At 38.2% G+C, this 14312-nt stretch overlaps 2 protein-coding genes across 2 annotated transcripts; both read right to left on the minus strand.

Annotated features, from left to right (window-relative positions):
- Positions 1-745: 745 nt before the first annotated feature.
- olfml3 (olfactomedin like 3) lies at positions 746-6713 on the minus strand. Its single transcript, XM_015370614.1, has 3 exons — positions 6501-6713; positions 3793-4078; positions 746-2020 (listed from the first exon to the last, which is right to left on the minus strand). The coding sequence occupies exons 1-3, from the start codon at positions 6597-6599 to the stop codon at positions 1236-1238; spliced, it is 1170 nt and encodes a 389-aa protein (XP_015226100.1). The 5' UTR covers positions 6600-6713; the 3' UTR covers positions 746-1235.
- Positions 6714-7964: 1251 nt separating this feature from the next.
- cdk2 (cyclin-dependent kinase 2) lies at positions 7965-14230 on the minus strand. Its single transcript, XM_015370615.1, has 7 exons — positions 13679-14230; positions 11540-11617; positions 11326-11446; positions 10150-10320; positions 9163-9264; positions 8884-9087; positions 7965-8765 (listed from the first exon to the last, which is right to left on the minus strand). The coding sequence occupies exons 1-7, from the start codon at positions 13792-13794 to the stop codon at positions 8661-8663; spliced, it is 897 nt and encodes a 298-aa protein (XP_015226101.1). The 5' UTR covers positions 13795-14230; the 3' UTR covers positions 7965-8660.
- Positions 14231-14312: the final 82 nt, after the last annotated feature.

A 14312-nucleotide genomic window follows, 5' to 3' on the forward strand; every position in this document is an offset into this window, starting at 1 on the left:
GAAAACCACTTCACCAGAGCTTGCCTGCTAAGCTTTTTTTTGACAAAAGAGTAATTTATAAGGATAAGCTGCCGTATTGATCTCTTATCAGATAATTGCTAATATAAGGCTGGCAGAGTGGTAAATCAGCATATTCAGAGGTGGGTAGAGTACCGAAGAAATGTACTCAAGTAAGAGTAGCAGAACTTCAAAATTGTTTTACTCCAATAGAAAAAGTATTCACCCAAGAAATTACTCAAGTAAAAGTAAAAAAGTATTTAGTGAAAAGGCTTGAGTACTGATTAATTGTTAGATTAAAAGATCTGATTTGATGTTTAGAAATTATGAAGACAAACAGACCTGATGTGAAGTTCTAGTATTTTAAAGACTCAAATGCATAAAAAATAAAAATAAATATCATAAATATAGAAGGACAAATTCATACAGTTGAAATACTTTTACCTTTTTTTTTTGTTACACATAAACAAATCCTTACAGTGAGAACTCTATATATTTTAGGACAGGCTAGAGAACTCCCATTGATAATTTCTACTGTTTACCGTATGTTTATATGATCCTGGACTAGTTCAAATTACTCACAGAGGACAGAGTAGTCAAAGATTTTACTCATAGTGATACTTTACAAGAATATTACTCAAGTAAAAGTAACAAGTACGGCAAATTAAACTACTCCTAAAAGTATATATTTTTATATATATTATATATATATATATATATAAATATATATCATATTTTTTTAACTCGTTACTACCCACCTCTGAGTACATTGTTTTGCGACAAAGAAAGATTTTTTGCTCTGTAGCAAACCTGTTTTCCAGCATTAAGTTTAAAGAACTCAGTATTGTATAACCAGTGGCCTTTTTTATTTATTGAATGGTAATGAGCTTTGAAAATTCTATAAATATAATCCAACTACAGAGTATTTTTCTAGAACTAACTTAACATTAAAATCTAAATGGGACATGCTAATGTCAATGCTACAGTACATACAAACAGTTTTTGATAGGATGTTAATGTGGGGATAAAATGTGGGTAGTGGTTGTGTACTTGTGTACTGCATGTTAGTGATTGATAAGTCAGAGCATGAAAATACTTGTTTCAGGTTACATTAATGACAGAATTTAATTGGATAAAAAATTGAATTCAGACAGTTTAAAAATCAGAAGAGACAAGAGATATATCTAAAATAATACATGATCTTCGGATGGGCTTTTTTATGCTGAATTACTTTGGTTTCAGATTTCCAGTTTTTTCCTCATGGAAAGCTTGTAGAGGATCTGGTAGCCATCATCCCAGGCGTAGAGTAGCTGCTCCTGGGGATTATACTTCAAACTGGCGTGAAAACCATAGCGCTTTGGAAAGTAAACTAAAGGTGCCTCTTCATTTGTCACCAGGTCATTCACGTCAAACACGCACTGCACTCGTGAGCGGCCGGGCTGCTTGGTGTTATAAACCACATACAAGGTGCCACAGATGACAAAGGCCGTCTCTGCATTTTCTCTCGGGCAGTTTGTGTCCCACATTTGCTCGATGTCCAGGGTGTTGCTATCAATCTTAGCCAGAGAGATGTGTCTCTCATTCTGCTTTGTGGCATAGATAGCCCATAGGCCTTCCTCATCCACAGCCAGGTCCATCACTGTCTCAGGGTTCAGGCTATAGACAGGAACATGATCCTGTATTGGAAACACCGCGCTGTCTGTCATAGACTTTTTTATTGTGTCAAATTTGACCACAGTTATCTCCTCATCCTGATTTACATAATACACATGGTTGTTGTAGACCACATGTCCAGTCCCCTTCCAGGAAGAGGGAATCTTCAGGTCAGTGGACAAAGAGAAGCCTACGGAGCGGGCGAGGTCCTGAACAGAGGCAAACTCATTGATGGTGTCTTCAGCTGTCCCGTTGAAAATGTAGACCTTCCCAGAGGCTCCACTTGTGTCTTTGGTCCACATCCCCTTTGGCCCCCCCACTCGCTTCAGGATCTTCATGGCTTTTATGCTGGATATCATATCACTGCAGTCTGTAAAAGAAAAAAAATGCTTTGCATATTTAGTGAGCAGTGAATTTTCAAAGTAGTTTACATTCATATCACCCTAAAGATTAGGTTTCAATGGTAGTCTTAGTGTCCTTCTCGTTTTTTCATTTGCTTCGAAGCCCAAAAGTGACTATAAACCAAAGAGCTCTATTAGGGGGGAGTTCTGGTGCCTACACCAATTTTTATATGCTGGACAGTTTACCAGTTCCTTACAGGAATAACAGCCAGGTATTTTTTTGGACTTTGGGAGGAACTTCTAATATTCACAAAGACCAAGCAGACTTCATGCACACAGACCATCACCTGGATTCAAATCCACCCCTGTCTTGCTGTTAAGAAATAACAATCATGTAAAACACAATGTAGCTCATACCCACCAGCTGGAAATATCCATGTCCCAAAGACATCAAGGCTATCCCAAGGCAACCATGTCAGTGGTACTAACATCCACCACTGGAGCACCACAAGGGTGTGTACTTAGCCCTTTTTTCCCCACACAAATGTATTTGTCCTTTATCAACCACCGTATTCCTCCACTTACCCAGTTGCTATTGCACTGTTGACAGAAGACACACATTTTCTCAGCTACAAACAGCTTTGTATTGAATATAGCAATATCTGTTTAATGTCACCATATAATAATCCCTCCCTCATTAAAATGGACAACTATGCTGTAAAAATAGTGGAGATCTTGAACCTCTTAGAGTAGGAAGGATAGAAAGCTCATCTTGAACTCACATACCACCAGCTTTGTAAAGAGAAGCCAGTAGAGAGTTTCTGCCATGCATACGCTCTAGGAACCATAAGCAATCACCTGTACCTAAAACATCATCCAGCCAAACATTTTTTATAATGCAATCTATTCTTCAGATTATTTTGTGCATGTTATTTCAGAAAAGATGATCTGTTATACTCGCCCCCATGGCCACAGAGACTTTAGGAACTTGCGTTGCACCATTTTTATTTTTTATTTTTTTCTATTACTGTTTCAACAATCTTATTTCTATCAAATACCACCAGCGTGTCATTAATTTGTTTATTCATTCAAGTCACATCAGATATTTGAGTCAGATTTTCCTGGTTAAGTATTTAAAAGATAATTTTTATTGTCCTTCTATAAGATCAGACTATATATTTTTTAAATCACCATAAGTAATCCCTAGCCGTCGCTCTGTTTCAAAGATTTTCCCTTTATGACAATTGGTTTTTGAACAGTGCCGATTGAATCCTTCTTCTGCATCCCTGTGTCGTTAACTCTCACACCTGTTGCCAAGAAAACATGGGAATCATCATGGCAACCAGGCACTAACAGAAGCTTAGGGGTACGTTTCAAAATAAAATTCATGCGTTTTCAAAGGCCCAGATTCATTAAAATGGTTAAACCAAAAAACAAAAAAATATTTATTAAATTTGAATAAACAAAAAACAAATGCTGCCTTTTATGTGATTTTGTTTAAAGATACTCTTTAAAATAAGCCCTCAATGTTTCCATTGATGAGAATAGTCAGTAGTTCCCACATAACTTTACTTTCAGTAGTATTTTTAATATTTTGAAATAGTGGCTTCATTTATTTCACTGACAAATTAGATCCTAGTTAAATAACTGCATTTTGTTTTAAATCACATTTTTCTTTTGTTGGTTTTAGATTTAATTGATACACAAAGAAGTGGTCAGATTTATCTGAACTGAATAAAACTGAACAGCTATTTCCCCCCCTGCATCATGTGAAGTTTATTTAACCAACAGCGCGTCTCACCTGTGAGTTTCAGATACTTGGCCTTCTGCTTCTCCTTCACCAGGGTCACCTGCTGCTCTATCAGCCTGTCGTCCACGTCCACGCACGGCTGAGCCCCGTTCTGCGTTTCCAGGTAGTCCAGTTCACGTTCCACCCGGTCCACCCTGGTCCCCACTCCATCCAGATTTATCCTCAAAGTTTCCTTCTCTTTATCCAGACTCTCCAGCTGAGAAACCATTTGGAGCTTCAGCTCCCGCAGCTCAGAGGCATAGCGTGTGGTCTGCTCTTGCCACAGAGAGATCCTGTCCTGTTTTAAACAAAGCTGATTAGACCCAATTGAGTCTCAACCACAACTTCACAAGATGTTTATTTTATGCTGTAACTAAAAAGAAGTTTCTAGACTTAACTCATGCCCCCAGTCCTTTCATCAGGATGGTTTAGCCCACATGTGGCAAGCATCCACTCTGCATAAATGTATTTCAGGAAAACGGTCTGAGATCGCTTTGCTACTGGTAATTTGTTGTTTATTTTATAAGCAATCTTTGTTGATGACTAATTAGTTATATGGGCTGGAAGACAGTGAAAGATAATGAGTTCAAACTGAATTGCTGTTAGAGAGCTCAACAGAAGTTGAAGAATTAAACATTTCATTTTTAAGTTCTCCAGTTTTTGTTTTTTTCAAATGTTTTTCCACATTCCCACATTTTTGTTCCATGTTGGGACTGACTGGCTAGCTCCTAAAAAAATTGTATTTACACTGGAAAATTCATATTTGTTTGATGGGGTGTGTGTGATAATTAGCAGGGAGCATTTTACATCAATGTCAATGAATTTTGACATACTTTTAAGAATAGTTTTACTTTAGCCACATTAGAGGGCAAACACAACTTGTTAAGAGTCATATGCAGCCATATTTATCAGATTCAATCTCTGACATTTTTCCATTTTGAAATAGTAGACATGAACTTGACAGCGTGACTTATGTTAACGTAACCTAATTGACCCTGAGTAAGGGTCAAAAACTGAACCTTAGAAATTCTCATTTTGATGTTCTAGCATACCCATAACACCTCTCCTCCAGCAGAATGTTTTTGTTTAACATTTTATTGTAATTTCCCTAATCTGTTTACAAATAGAGCATGCATGAATAATCCATAATAAACATTATATATTTTTTAAAATGAATAGAAAAACTCTTGCTTGGGAGCTTTTCTTCCTAAAGTCTGTTTTTCTTATCAAGTTTGTCAAGCTCTCGTTTTATTTTAAGTCACGGCTTCTCTTCCATTTTCTTACTGTTGACTCAGCCGATATAATGTCAGATTGAGTGGAGGTATTTTGAGGACCCAAAGGGAGAGATTGAAGCAGAAGTGAGTTCTTGCAGGTTTAATAATCCAAAGGGCACAGAAGCAAAAGTGCACAAAAAAAAATACTGAAACTCAAAGAGAAAACTAAAACAGAACCATAACCAAGATTTATATCAATTCATCCATTATGTAGATTTCTTCTATTATCCCAGTCCATGGCAAGGAGTCCACCTTTCCCCATTTCGTCATCATAGCTTTCTCTCTTGCTGTTAACATTATCTTGATCAGACACCTGTCCCTTACTCTGATTTTTTATTTGATATCATTAATAAAGACAAAGATAAAGTACTACACTGCTCATAGGAATATCCCACTACTTTATAATATTTAAGGACAGTTCCAGAAAATGTCTAGTCTGTACCATCATACCTGTTCTTGGCACCATCACCATGTTTGAATGTAGTTGTGATGTTTCATTTCCGAAAAGTGTTTGTTTTACAGCCAACAAATAACTTCTTAAATTAAATATTTAGCTTTCTGAGTCAATGGGTTATGTTTCTAAGTTTTAGGAATAACAGGTTTATTTTGGGGAAAGCTGAGAAAGGCCCTTGCTTTGTTTGATCATCAATGGATTTTACCAGGCCACTCCATAATGGATCGATTTCCTCTGGAGTCTTTTTTTGTTTAAGATTAATGAATTCAACAGACATGCAGGAAAATAAAGCCTGCAGAGGTTAAAATGGGGATCTAAGTTGTATTCGGGACCTTCTGGGTGAGTCAGCAATGCACTTTTATAGTAATTTTAATATGCTGAAAACTCTTGCAAAGGTTTTACCACTTTTCCTCTCTCATGTCAGCTTGCTGGAATGACCCATGACAGACTTTAAGACATCAGTAATTTTATTGATCCACTCAGCCTAAATTTCTATAAATTGTGGCTGGTTGTTCTGCCTTTCGAGATTATTTAGCCTACTTCTTGTTAATTAGATCAGTGATTCCTTGAGTCAAATAGAATAGATTACAAATAGAATCAGTATCAATTATTTGTATATTCAGTCTACCCTTTGTTTGATTTGTTTTAAGATCTAAAAAATAAAAATATGACTAAATCTAATTACTTTTTTACTAAACTGAAACCTGCACACATTGAGCTTTAATTAGAATATTATCCCTAAAAATAAATGCTTTTTTATAATGTGATTTCTGGAAACTTTCTTAGTTTGACATCATACTGCAAACATCTATAGTCAAGTTTAAGAGCTGCAGACTCAGAGGAAAAGTTTGTGCTGTCTCAACAGTGTGACAGATTTGAATTGCCTAGGATTTTCCCCAGGATTTTTCCACTGCATTCCACCTAATCGGTTCCTGAAAATTTCCTCTGTGGGGAAACTCATGAGGCTCAGCAAGAAGATCAAAAAGTCTTACCTCAATAGCAAGGAGCCTCCTTTCCAAGTAGTCAATAAGAGCTTGGTGCTGAGCGGCAGCAATGTAGACCAAAGTAAGAATGAACACAAGTCGTCTCATTTTGTTGGAGCTCAGGCACTTCTTAGGTCACAGTTAAAACCTGACCAGATGTCGGCGAGAGTGAGCGAAGGAGCCAGCAGACTCCCAGAGGTGGACTGGAATGTCTGGGAGGAGCCACAGCCATCTGGTGGAGGCCAGGGACAATACTTCTTACTGTACATCCTTTCACAGTTTGATGATGTTAGAGGTAAAACAACAAGGAAGCATTTTGGTTGAACTCTGTTGGACTTTCATTTTCTTTAAAACATCAGGTTTTAATAAGGCAGAATTTACATAGAAGGAAGAACCAGAAAATGAGATCAGTGAAACGACAAAGGAGGACACCACTGCTGAAAACAAATCCTAAAAATGCCAAACTGGAATTCATCAAACTACATATTGACAAGCCATAAAGGAGAATGTCCCATGGACAGATGAGAAGATTGTCCCTACATTAAAACATGGAGGAGGCTTTTATGTTCTAGGGCTGCTTTGCTTCATCTGGCACAGGGTGTCTGATTCTCTGCAGGGTTCAATGAAATCTCAATACTTAAAGCATTCTAGAGATAAATGTGCTTCCCAGTGTTAGAAAGCTTTGTCTAACTCACAGGTCATGGGTCTTAAACAGGATAATCACTTAAAACACACAGCTAGAAACACCCAAGAATGGCTGAGAAGAAAACATTATTCTCTGAAGTGGTCCTCTGTGAGCCCTGACCTAAATCCTATTGAGCATCTTTGGAAGGAGCTGAAAGATGCCGTCTGGAAGAGGGAGCCTTCATATCTGAGACATCTGGAGCAGTGGACCAAAATACCTGCACTGAGGAGCAGATGTCTCATTAATAGTGAGGGGAATAATTTGATTGCAATGATTGCCTCAAAAAGTTGTGGAACCAAATACCAATTTAAGGCACCATCCTTTTTGTCCAAGCCGTTTCATTAGATTCTTTAAAATAATTCTGTCGAAGTTTGGTTAAAAAGCAACGTCTTCACTATTATTATTAATTACTATTATTACAAATCTATCTAAATAGTCTTGATTCTTGATGAAATGAGGGTAGGACATTCATGACCTTTCCATTTTGAGATAAAAACATTCATTTGCATTCAGTGGTACTCGAGTAAAACACTTTTCCAGTTTACGTTGGTGAGAAATGTCAGCAAACCGGCTGTTATCTGGTATAATTAGGGACCACTTTCTTGCTCAACTTCCCAAAAAAACAAAAATAATTAAAGTTTAAAATTCAAATGTGACTAAACAGCTCACTTTTTCATGGCATTAACAATGATAATAGCACAAGCCTGTCAAATTCATAACCTTCATTCTAATATCCTTAAAATCTTGACTCCAACAAAGTGAATTAACTGACTGTCCAACAAAAACCAGCAGTTATCTAAACAAGTTTATTTAGTCCAACTGTATATAAACATTATACATAAAAATTGTGCATTAAATTTGGGTAAAATCTAAAGTATGAACAATGCAATAACAAGTTAAACTCTGTAAAATGACGATGGACTACTATAAATCACATTACTATCAAACAAAGGTGCCGTTTTAAAACCACCTCAAGATCATTTGCAGTGAAACAAAAGTCAAGCAGGAGGAAATCAATTAATCTGATGTTCTTTTAGTGGCTGGTTGTACTGAGAGCCATCACTCTGTTCAGTAGTACCTCAAGCTTTCCAAGAGCTGGTGATTTTATTAGCACAGTCCCTCCAATTTATCAATTTGACTAATTAACAAACTACTTGAACATCAGAAACAATATTAAACATTTAAATCTGGAATTTCTTTTTCAGTTATTGTTCTGAGCTGAACATCACAGATTTAAATCATTAATGATAGATCAAATGTGGCAGCTGTACATAAATACACCAAATAAAATTAGAAATAACAGTTTAACACTTGAAACAAAAGCTGCAGAACGTCCAGCTACTTAAAAGCTGTTTTTAGATAGTGAGGGACCCTTCGGCTCCTGTAGTGTCCAGGTTTTCTGTCTGTTCCAGCCACTGGACTGCAGTTCGTCCTTATTGCTTAGATGTTACTCTGGTCTGAACCGGCCTGATGATTTAAACAACTCAGAGTCTCAGGTGAGGAACTGGCATGGAAACGTCCCGGAAGAACCGATGTACAAGTGCATTTTTGGCAGAAATCCGTTTGTTTGGGTCATAATTCAGCATTTCCTAAAAAAGATAAACAAAAAAACATCACAATTGAAACACAGTCACACACATTACAATTATTTCTTGGTGTAACATCTTTCGGTTGCTTTTTAAATAAATCAATTTAAATTGTTCTCACTGCCAGCAGCTCTCTCCCGTCCTCATCCAGAAGAGGAACTACTTTGGCTAAATCCTGCCGAGCCCACTTGGGGAAGGACGGTTTGTAGTCGGGCATTGATGTGACTCCCGGCCAAACGTTTTCATCGGGTGTCCCCAAGGTGCGGAAGATCCTGAATAACTGATCTATCTCAGAGTCGCCGGGGAACAGGGCCCTCCTGGTGACCTGTGAACACAGTGCTGCTTACAGACCACTCTTGTTTCACTTGACAAAAAAAAAAAAACATTCAGGTTGTTTTACCATTTCGGCAAAGATGCACCCCAGACTCCAAATGTCAACGGCAGTGGAGTAGAATTTACAACCCAGGAGGATTTCTGGTGCCCTGTACCAAAGAGTGACCACCTGGAAAACACAATATCTTCCAGTATGAAAACAGTCAGAAATGTAGCAACTAAAATAAAGGATATTTTCTAATCAAAATGTATTGGATAGATTCTTTTATTCTGATATCCTTTCATCTTCAGCCTTCCTATAGCTGACAGGCATTAATTTACATTAGGAAAAGCACAAATGCGTGAGAAAGTATTCGCTTTACAATCAGACTTTTTTTTATGTAACACTAAACATTTAGAGTAAATTTTTTTAACTGTCTTAGCATTGAAACAGCATTAATAGAGTGAGCATTGCAACACAGCATCATCCATAATGCATCCCCAAAGAGATGATATCCTTGTCCTAACTCAGAGATTTATGCAAAGACTGCAGACATTTCTGAATCTAGAAGCCACAGGTTAAAGGGATAATGTATTCGTTTAGCCTTCCTGTTAGCTGCTGAAGGTCTCACGCTATCTTGCAAACAGTGAACGGCAGATATGACTCAACATGCCATAGAAAACCGAAAGCAACTTCTTAAATCTTTGTACTTCCTTGATTTCAATTGTTAACAGTCAAATGATACAGGAACCATCTAACTGCAAGCCCCTTTCGCTCAATCACAGTGTTTACACTGAAGAGGGTTGCTGTGAGCATGACCTGGTAGGAGGGAGAAACCAATCAAATTTCTGAGTTCCCTCTGAGTAAACAAACAAGTTCTGGAGTAAATCCAGAAATGTGTAAAGAAATGAAAAGGTTCTTTTGATAAAGCCTTTGGATCAACATGAAACAATTAAAAGTATATTAATTAAACTACCCTGCCTTAACGTCATCATGGCAGATGATCCAGGAGAAATGTGAAGTTTAATCAGAAGCTGGACACAGGGTAAAGACCAGACCATACCACCATCTTACCTCGTGTGTGTAAGTGCGTACAGGTACTCCGAAGGCGCGTGCAAGGCCGAAGTCGGCCAGCTTGATCTCTCCTTGAGCATTGATGAGGAGGTTCTGGGGCTTCAGGTCTCGATGGAGAACTCTGTGAGAGTGGCAGAAGGCTAGGCCTTGCAGCAGCTGGAAAAGGTAACTCTGTAACACAGAGAGAAACATCAGGAATAAACACAAAACCAGAGAAATAGGAGTTTGAATCTGCACAAATGTATTCATATCAGGGACACTATTAAGGCAGGGCTTTTCAAATTGTCAGAACGTTGACTCCTCTTAACCAACCAATATACCCCAACAAAATGATTATTTGTGTCAACCTTTATTGAATGTTTTTATTACTTAAGTGTTCTATTCACTCTCATCTATTTTACACATTTGAAACAGTTTTTTGCTCCTTTGAACAGTTTCTTTTTCACTCCCAGCCATCTTCTTGGAACACTCAGCTATAAATATCACATTTTCTACGTAATCACATATGAACAGTATGAAAGGGGATTTCAGAAGGGAGCATTCAATGTATTTCATATCATTCGAGCCTAATTTATTTAATTTTTGAAGTTTCTAAAGCTTCAATTTCATAAAGGTGAAGAATAACAGTCCTCTTCCTCTGTCAGCCTACCTGCTTGAATTTAATGTTTTTGTTCTCTAAGTTTGAATAAGTGTTTATAGACATAATCAACATCAACATACTCTCACTTCCATGTGTGTTCCACATGCACCCATAATCAAATTAATTTAATGAAGTGTGGCTGTGACACAAAGCCTTCACTTTTGTTTTGTTGGTAGAAACATGGGAAATGTGAGAGGTAATTAAGATTTGCGACAATCTGTCTTTACCAGTTATAACTCAATCTTTTCTTTTTTAACTTAATTTCTTGGATCAGTCTGCCAAACAAGTGTTTTTCATGATGCACATAGATAAGCAACACATTGTTACAGCTAGAATTAAAAGTATATCCTTCATATTTGACCAGCTTCTTTAATTTTAGTCAACATCAGGTGGCATTTGGCGAAGGGTGTTCCATCACCAGCGTGCACATATCTACCGGTGTGCTTTTATCTGCATAGCCCTGGTGTCACATGAGTCTGTCTCCCCTCGTGTTTTGATCATTAACAGAGGAAAAGATGTTATGAAGACATGATTACCTTCACCAAAGGCAGTGGGATGCCAGTAACTGAGGAGGAGTCCATGAACTTTTTCAGATCCTGATGAAGAAACTCAAAAACCAGATAAAGTTTGTTCTCGGTGTGGATGACATCTCTCAGCCTAAAAGAGCAAAATAAAAAGGTTGGATCTAAAACCTGAGAAGGAAGACAGTAGAATCAAAGGTAACGTTCTGCTAACATCCTATAAACTTACTTGACAATATTTGGGTGACTGAGTTCTTTAAGAAGTGAAATTTCTCGAATGGCTGTGCTGGGAACGCCCTCTGTTTCCCTGGGAACAATATAAAGCCGTTATGTTATGCTCTTTAGTCAGTTACAGATGGTTCAAATGTTTTACCTCAATGTCATTAAAGATAACATCTGACACATTAACCAAGAAAGCTGCTACATTCATCACCTATCCAGGTTTTGTATGTGATCTCTGTAACATGCACGTTTATTCCTGTGGCCCAAAGAAGGCGGAAAAACTCAGAAAACAACCCCATTCATTTAAAAAGTGTTAAACTTTTAGCCACTAGGGACGCTAAATTTGGAACTTCCAGGTTTAGCCCCCTCAAAACTACTGGCAGCAATGCACTGTCAGTAAGTTAAACTATTTCTTTTGGTGTTTTGGAATCTGATAGATTCACGTGCAGATTAACATCTGCAGATTAAGAAGTCATGGAGTCACTAGTAAAGACCAGATCACATCCATCCCTCTAGATTAAACCAAAAAAATGTCTGATTAGGTAAGGGTCTCATCGGTTTTATTGCAGCATCTTTTAGCTTGGTTAGCTTTGTGCTTAAGGGAAGCTCAGACTGCCATAAAGTGGCACTCTGGGTTACATGACTCAGGGACGGATCCGACCCTCTCAAGTTTTAAAAGAGTTTTTGAGAATAGCAGCCTGCACAGAGCATTGATACGCCTGAAGTGATGTAAAATGTGATTTATCTCAAATTAGGCATTAATTTGAGTCAAAAGTTATGCCGTGTGGCTTTAAAAATCCTTATCCTTATCCCCAAAAGAGGGCTGCTGCAGATGGGCTAAAATTTAGCCCTGGGTGAGGTTAGCCTCGGAGGTCTGCTGGTTGCCGCGGTCCTCTCAACATCGGAACTTTTTTTTAAAATTAATAAATCAGTAAATGGGCCATTTAGTGACGCTTAAAAGTATAATATTTTCACCTTAAATTATCTTAAAACAACAGAAAAGAGAACTTTTCACATAATACTCTGTGAGCGCTCCCCTGGAAGCTGCTGCCGCAGTGCATGCTGGGATGGCTGTATATCTCAGGAACGGACAAGTCTGCTCTGATGCATACTCGGTAAAGAGGGAGGGGCGAGAACAACATCCCGGGACTTTCTCCGTTCTCGGCCTGCTGTTCTTGTTAATAGGCACAGTACTAGGGCTGAGGCTGATGATGTTTTTCAACTACACAAGTACATGAGAACGCACAAGTACACATATTGAGAAACAGAACCCAGTCTCCTTATTTTCACAGACCTCAAAGGATCCAGTCAGATCCTGTCCAGTCAGGACCTGATCCAGATGGACCAGGTCCTTGGAGGATGCAACCTTTGAAATTGAACACTCCCGTATCTTAAGGTTCAGTCATGAAATCAAAATCATTTGGAGCTATGCCAGCACTAAAAAAAAAATAATAATAATAATAATAAAAGAAAATCACATACAGTCTGAGTAGCCCCATGCATTTTCAATTAGCTCCAAGTGCCACATATGACCTGATTTCCTGTTGGATCGGATGCTACCGTGTGGTGTCTTCCAGCCTTTATTGATGCATCACTGAAGTCAGGTGCTTCTACCATTTGAAAAGTTATGTTTTGTAAATTTTTCAAATACAATAAATCATCTCTATTAGATTCTCAATTGGGCTTTGCTGTTAAATCACCTTAAGGCTATGGTCATCCCTGCTGCTAGTGTACGCTTTTTTTGTTTTTCCCCCAACAAGTTTTCCTTCCACTCAACTTTTCACATACAATGCAGCACTCTGTAAGGAGACCCCTTATCGTTTCAAATCTTACTCTTACACACTATTTCCTAATGATAGTTTTTGGTATTTATCTGAAGCCATAACTGCCATATTAAACGCTTATAAAGTACTACTTGCATTGTAACGACTCAATTATGTTACTGGAAATGCAATTTGTATTGGATGTGACTTAATTTAATTAAACCATTTGCCTTTTTAGTTTACTCTTTGTGGAGGTGTGTAACTACAGTAAACATTTCAACAAAGGTTTAGCAATTTAAGATATATTTGTGTTAGTTATTGGTGGGGAAAATGACTTCACTACCGGTACATTATAAACTCCAACACTAAGTGTCTCGACTTACGTGTCCAGCCTGATTTTCTTCAGTGCAACGGTTTCTCCCGTCACTTTGTTTTTAGCCTTGTAAACCACTCCGTACGTCCCTTCTCCTATTTTCTCCACCTTCTGAAACGTTTCCATCTTAATGGTCAACCCCGACTTCAGTGTTTTAGGGGCAGCTTTAGCAGAGCTGCTCTCTTTGTGTAGGAGCTAACGGCTACAGGGACAGCGGTTTCTGGGACCGACCGACTGCTTCCTGCATTCAACCCGGGGACCCCTCGACAATGGGTCGAGTCTGTCGGTTCTAGGCACAGCTAACGACAAACGGAACAAACCGACATGTGTGCACTTTACTTGTCGAGAACAGCGTAAACCCCGAAGATTGGCGCGATGGATGCCCTGTGGTGGAAACTACTAAACCGACACACCGCGCTTTCCCGCGTTGTGCCGGGTGCGCTCGATTATTATTTCCGGGACGCACCGGATAATACTCTTGGATGATATTACGATCGTTGTTTTACCCATTTCCCAAAAGCGCCAATTCTTCTAAACGCACCCGATAATGTTGGTGTTTTCTAATGTTTCAAACATGCTTCAAACTGATTTCTAGTATTGCTAAAATCCCCTTTTTTCTAATATTTTGTTATAGGCGGGTATAC

Source organism: Cyprinodon variegatus, unplaced genomic scaffold (genome assembly GCF_000732505.1).
Source record: "Cyprinodon variegatus isolate N-32 unplaced genomic scaffold, C_variegatus-1.0 Scaffold47, whole genome shotgun sequence".
In the NCBI taxonomy this organism is placed as follows: Eukaryota; Metazoa; Chordata; class Actinopteri; order Cyprinodontiformes; family Cyprinodontidae; genus Cyprinodon; species Cyprinodon variegatus.

What these genes read in the sequence shown, in the direction of transcription:
- olfml3 (XM_015370614.1), bottom strand. Translation starts at nt 6,599, where the DNA reads ATGAGACGACTTGTGTTCATTCTTACTTTGGTCTACATTGCTGCCGCT. An exon ending in GGAGGCTCCTTGCTATTGAG is followed by an intron (nt 4,079 to 6,500) that starts GTAAGACTTTTT and finishes TGTTTAAAACAG; the next exon opens with GACAGGATCTCTCTGTGGCA. An exon ending in CAAGTATCTGAAACTCACAG is followed by an intron (nt 2,021 to 3,792) that starts GTGAGACGCGCT and finishes TTTCTTTTACAG; the next exon opens with ACTGCAGTGATATGATATCC.
- cdk2 (XM_015370615.1), bottom strand. Translation starts at nt 13,794, where the DNA reads ATGGAAACGTTTCAGAAGGTGGAGAAAATAGGAGAAGGGACGTACGGA. An exon ending in GGTGCATCTTTGCCGAAATG is followed by an intron (nt 9,088 to 9,162) that starts GTAAAACAACCT and finishes CTGTGTTCACAG; the next exon opens with GTCACCAGGAGGGCCCTGTT. An exon ending in ACGGGAGAGAGCTGCTGGCA is followed by an intron (nt 8,766 to 8,883) that starts GTGAGAACAATT and finishes TATCTTTTTTAG; the next exon opens with GAAATGCTGAATTATGACCC.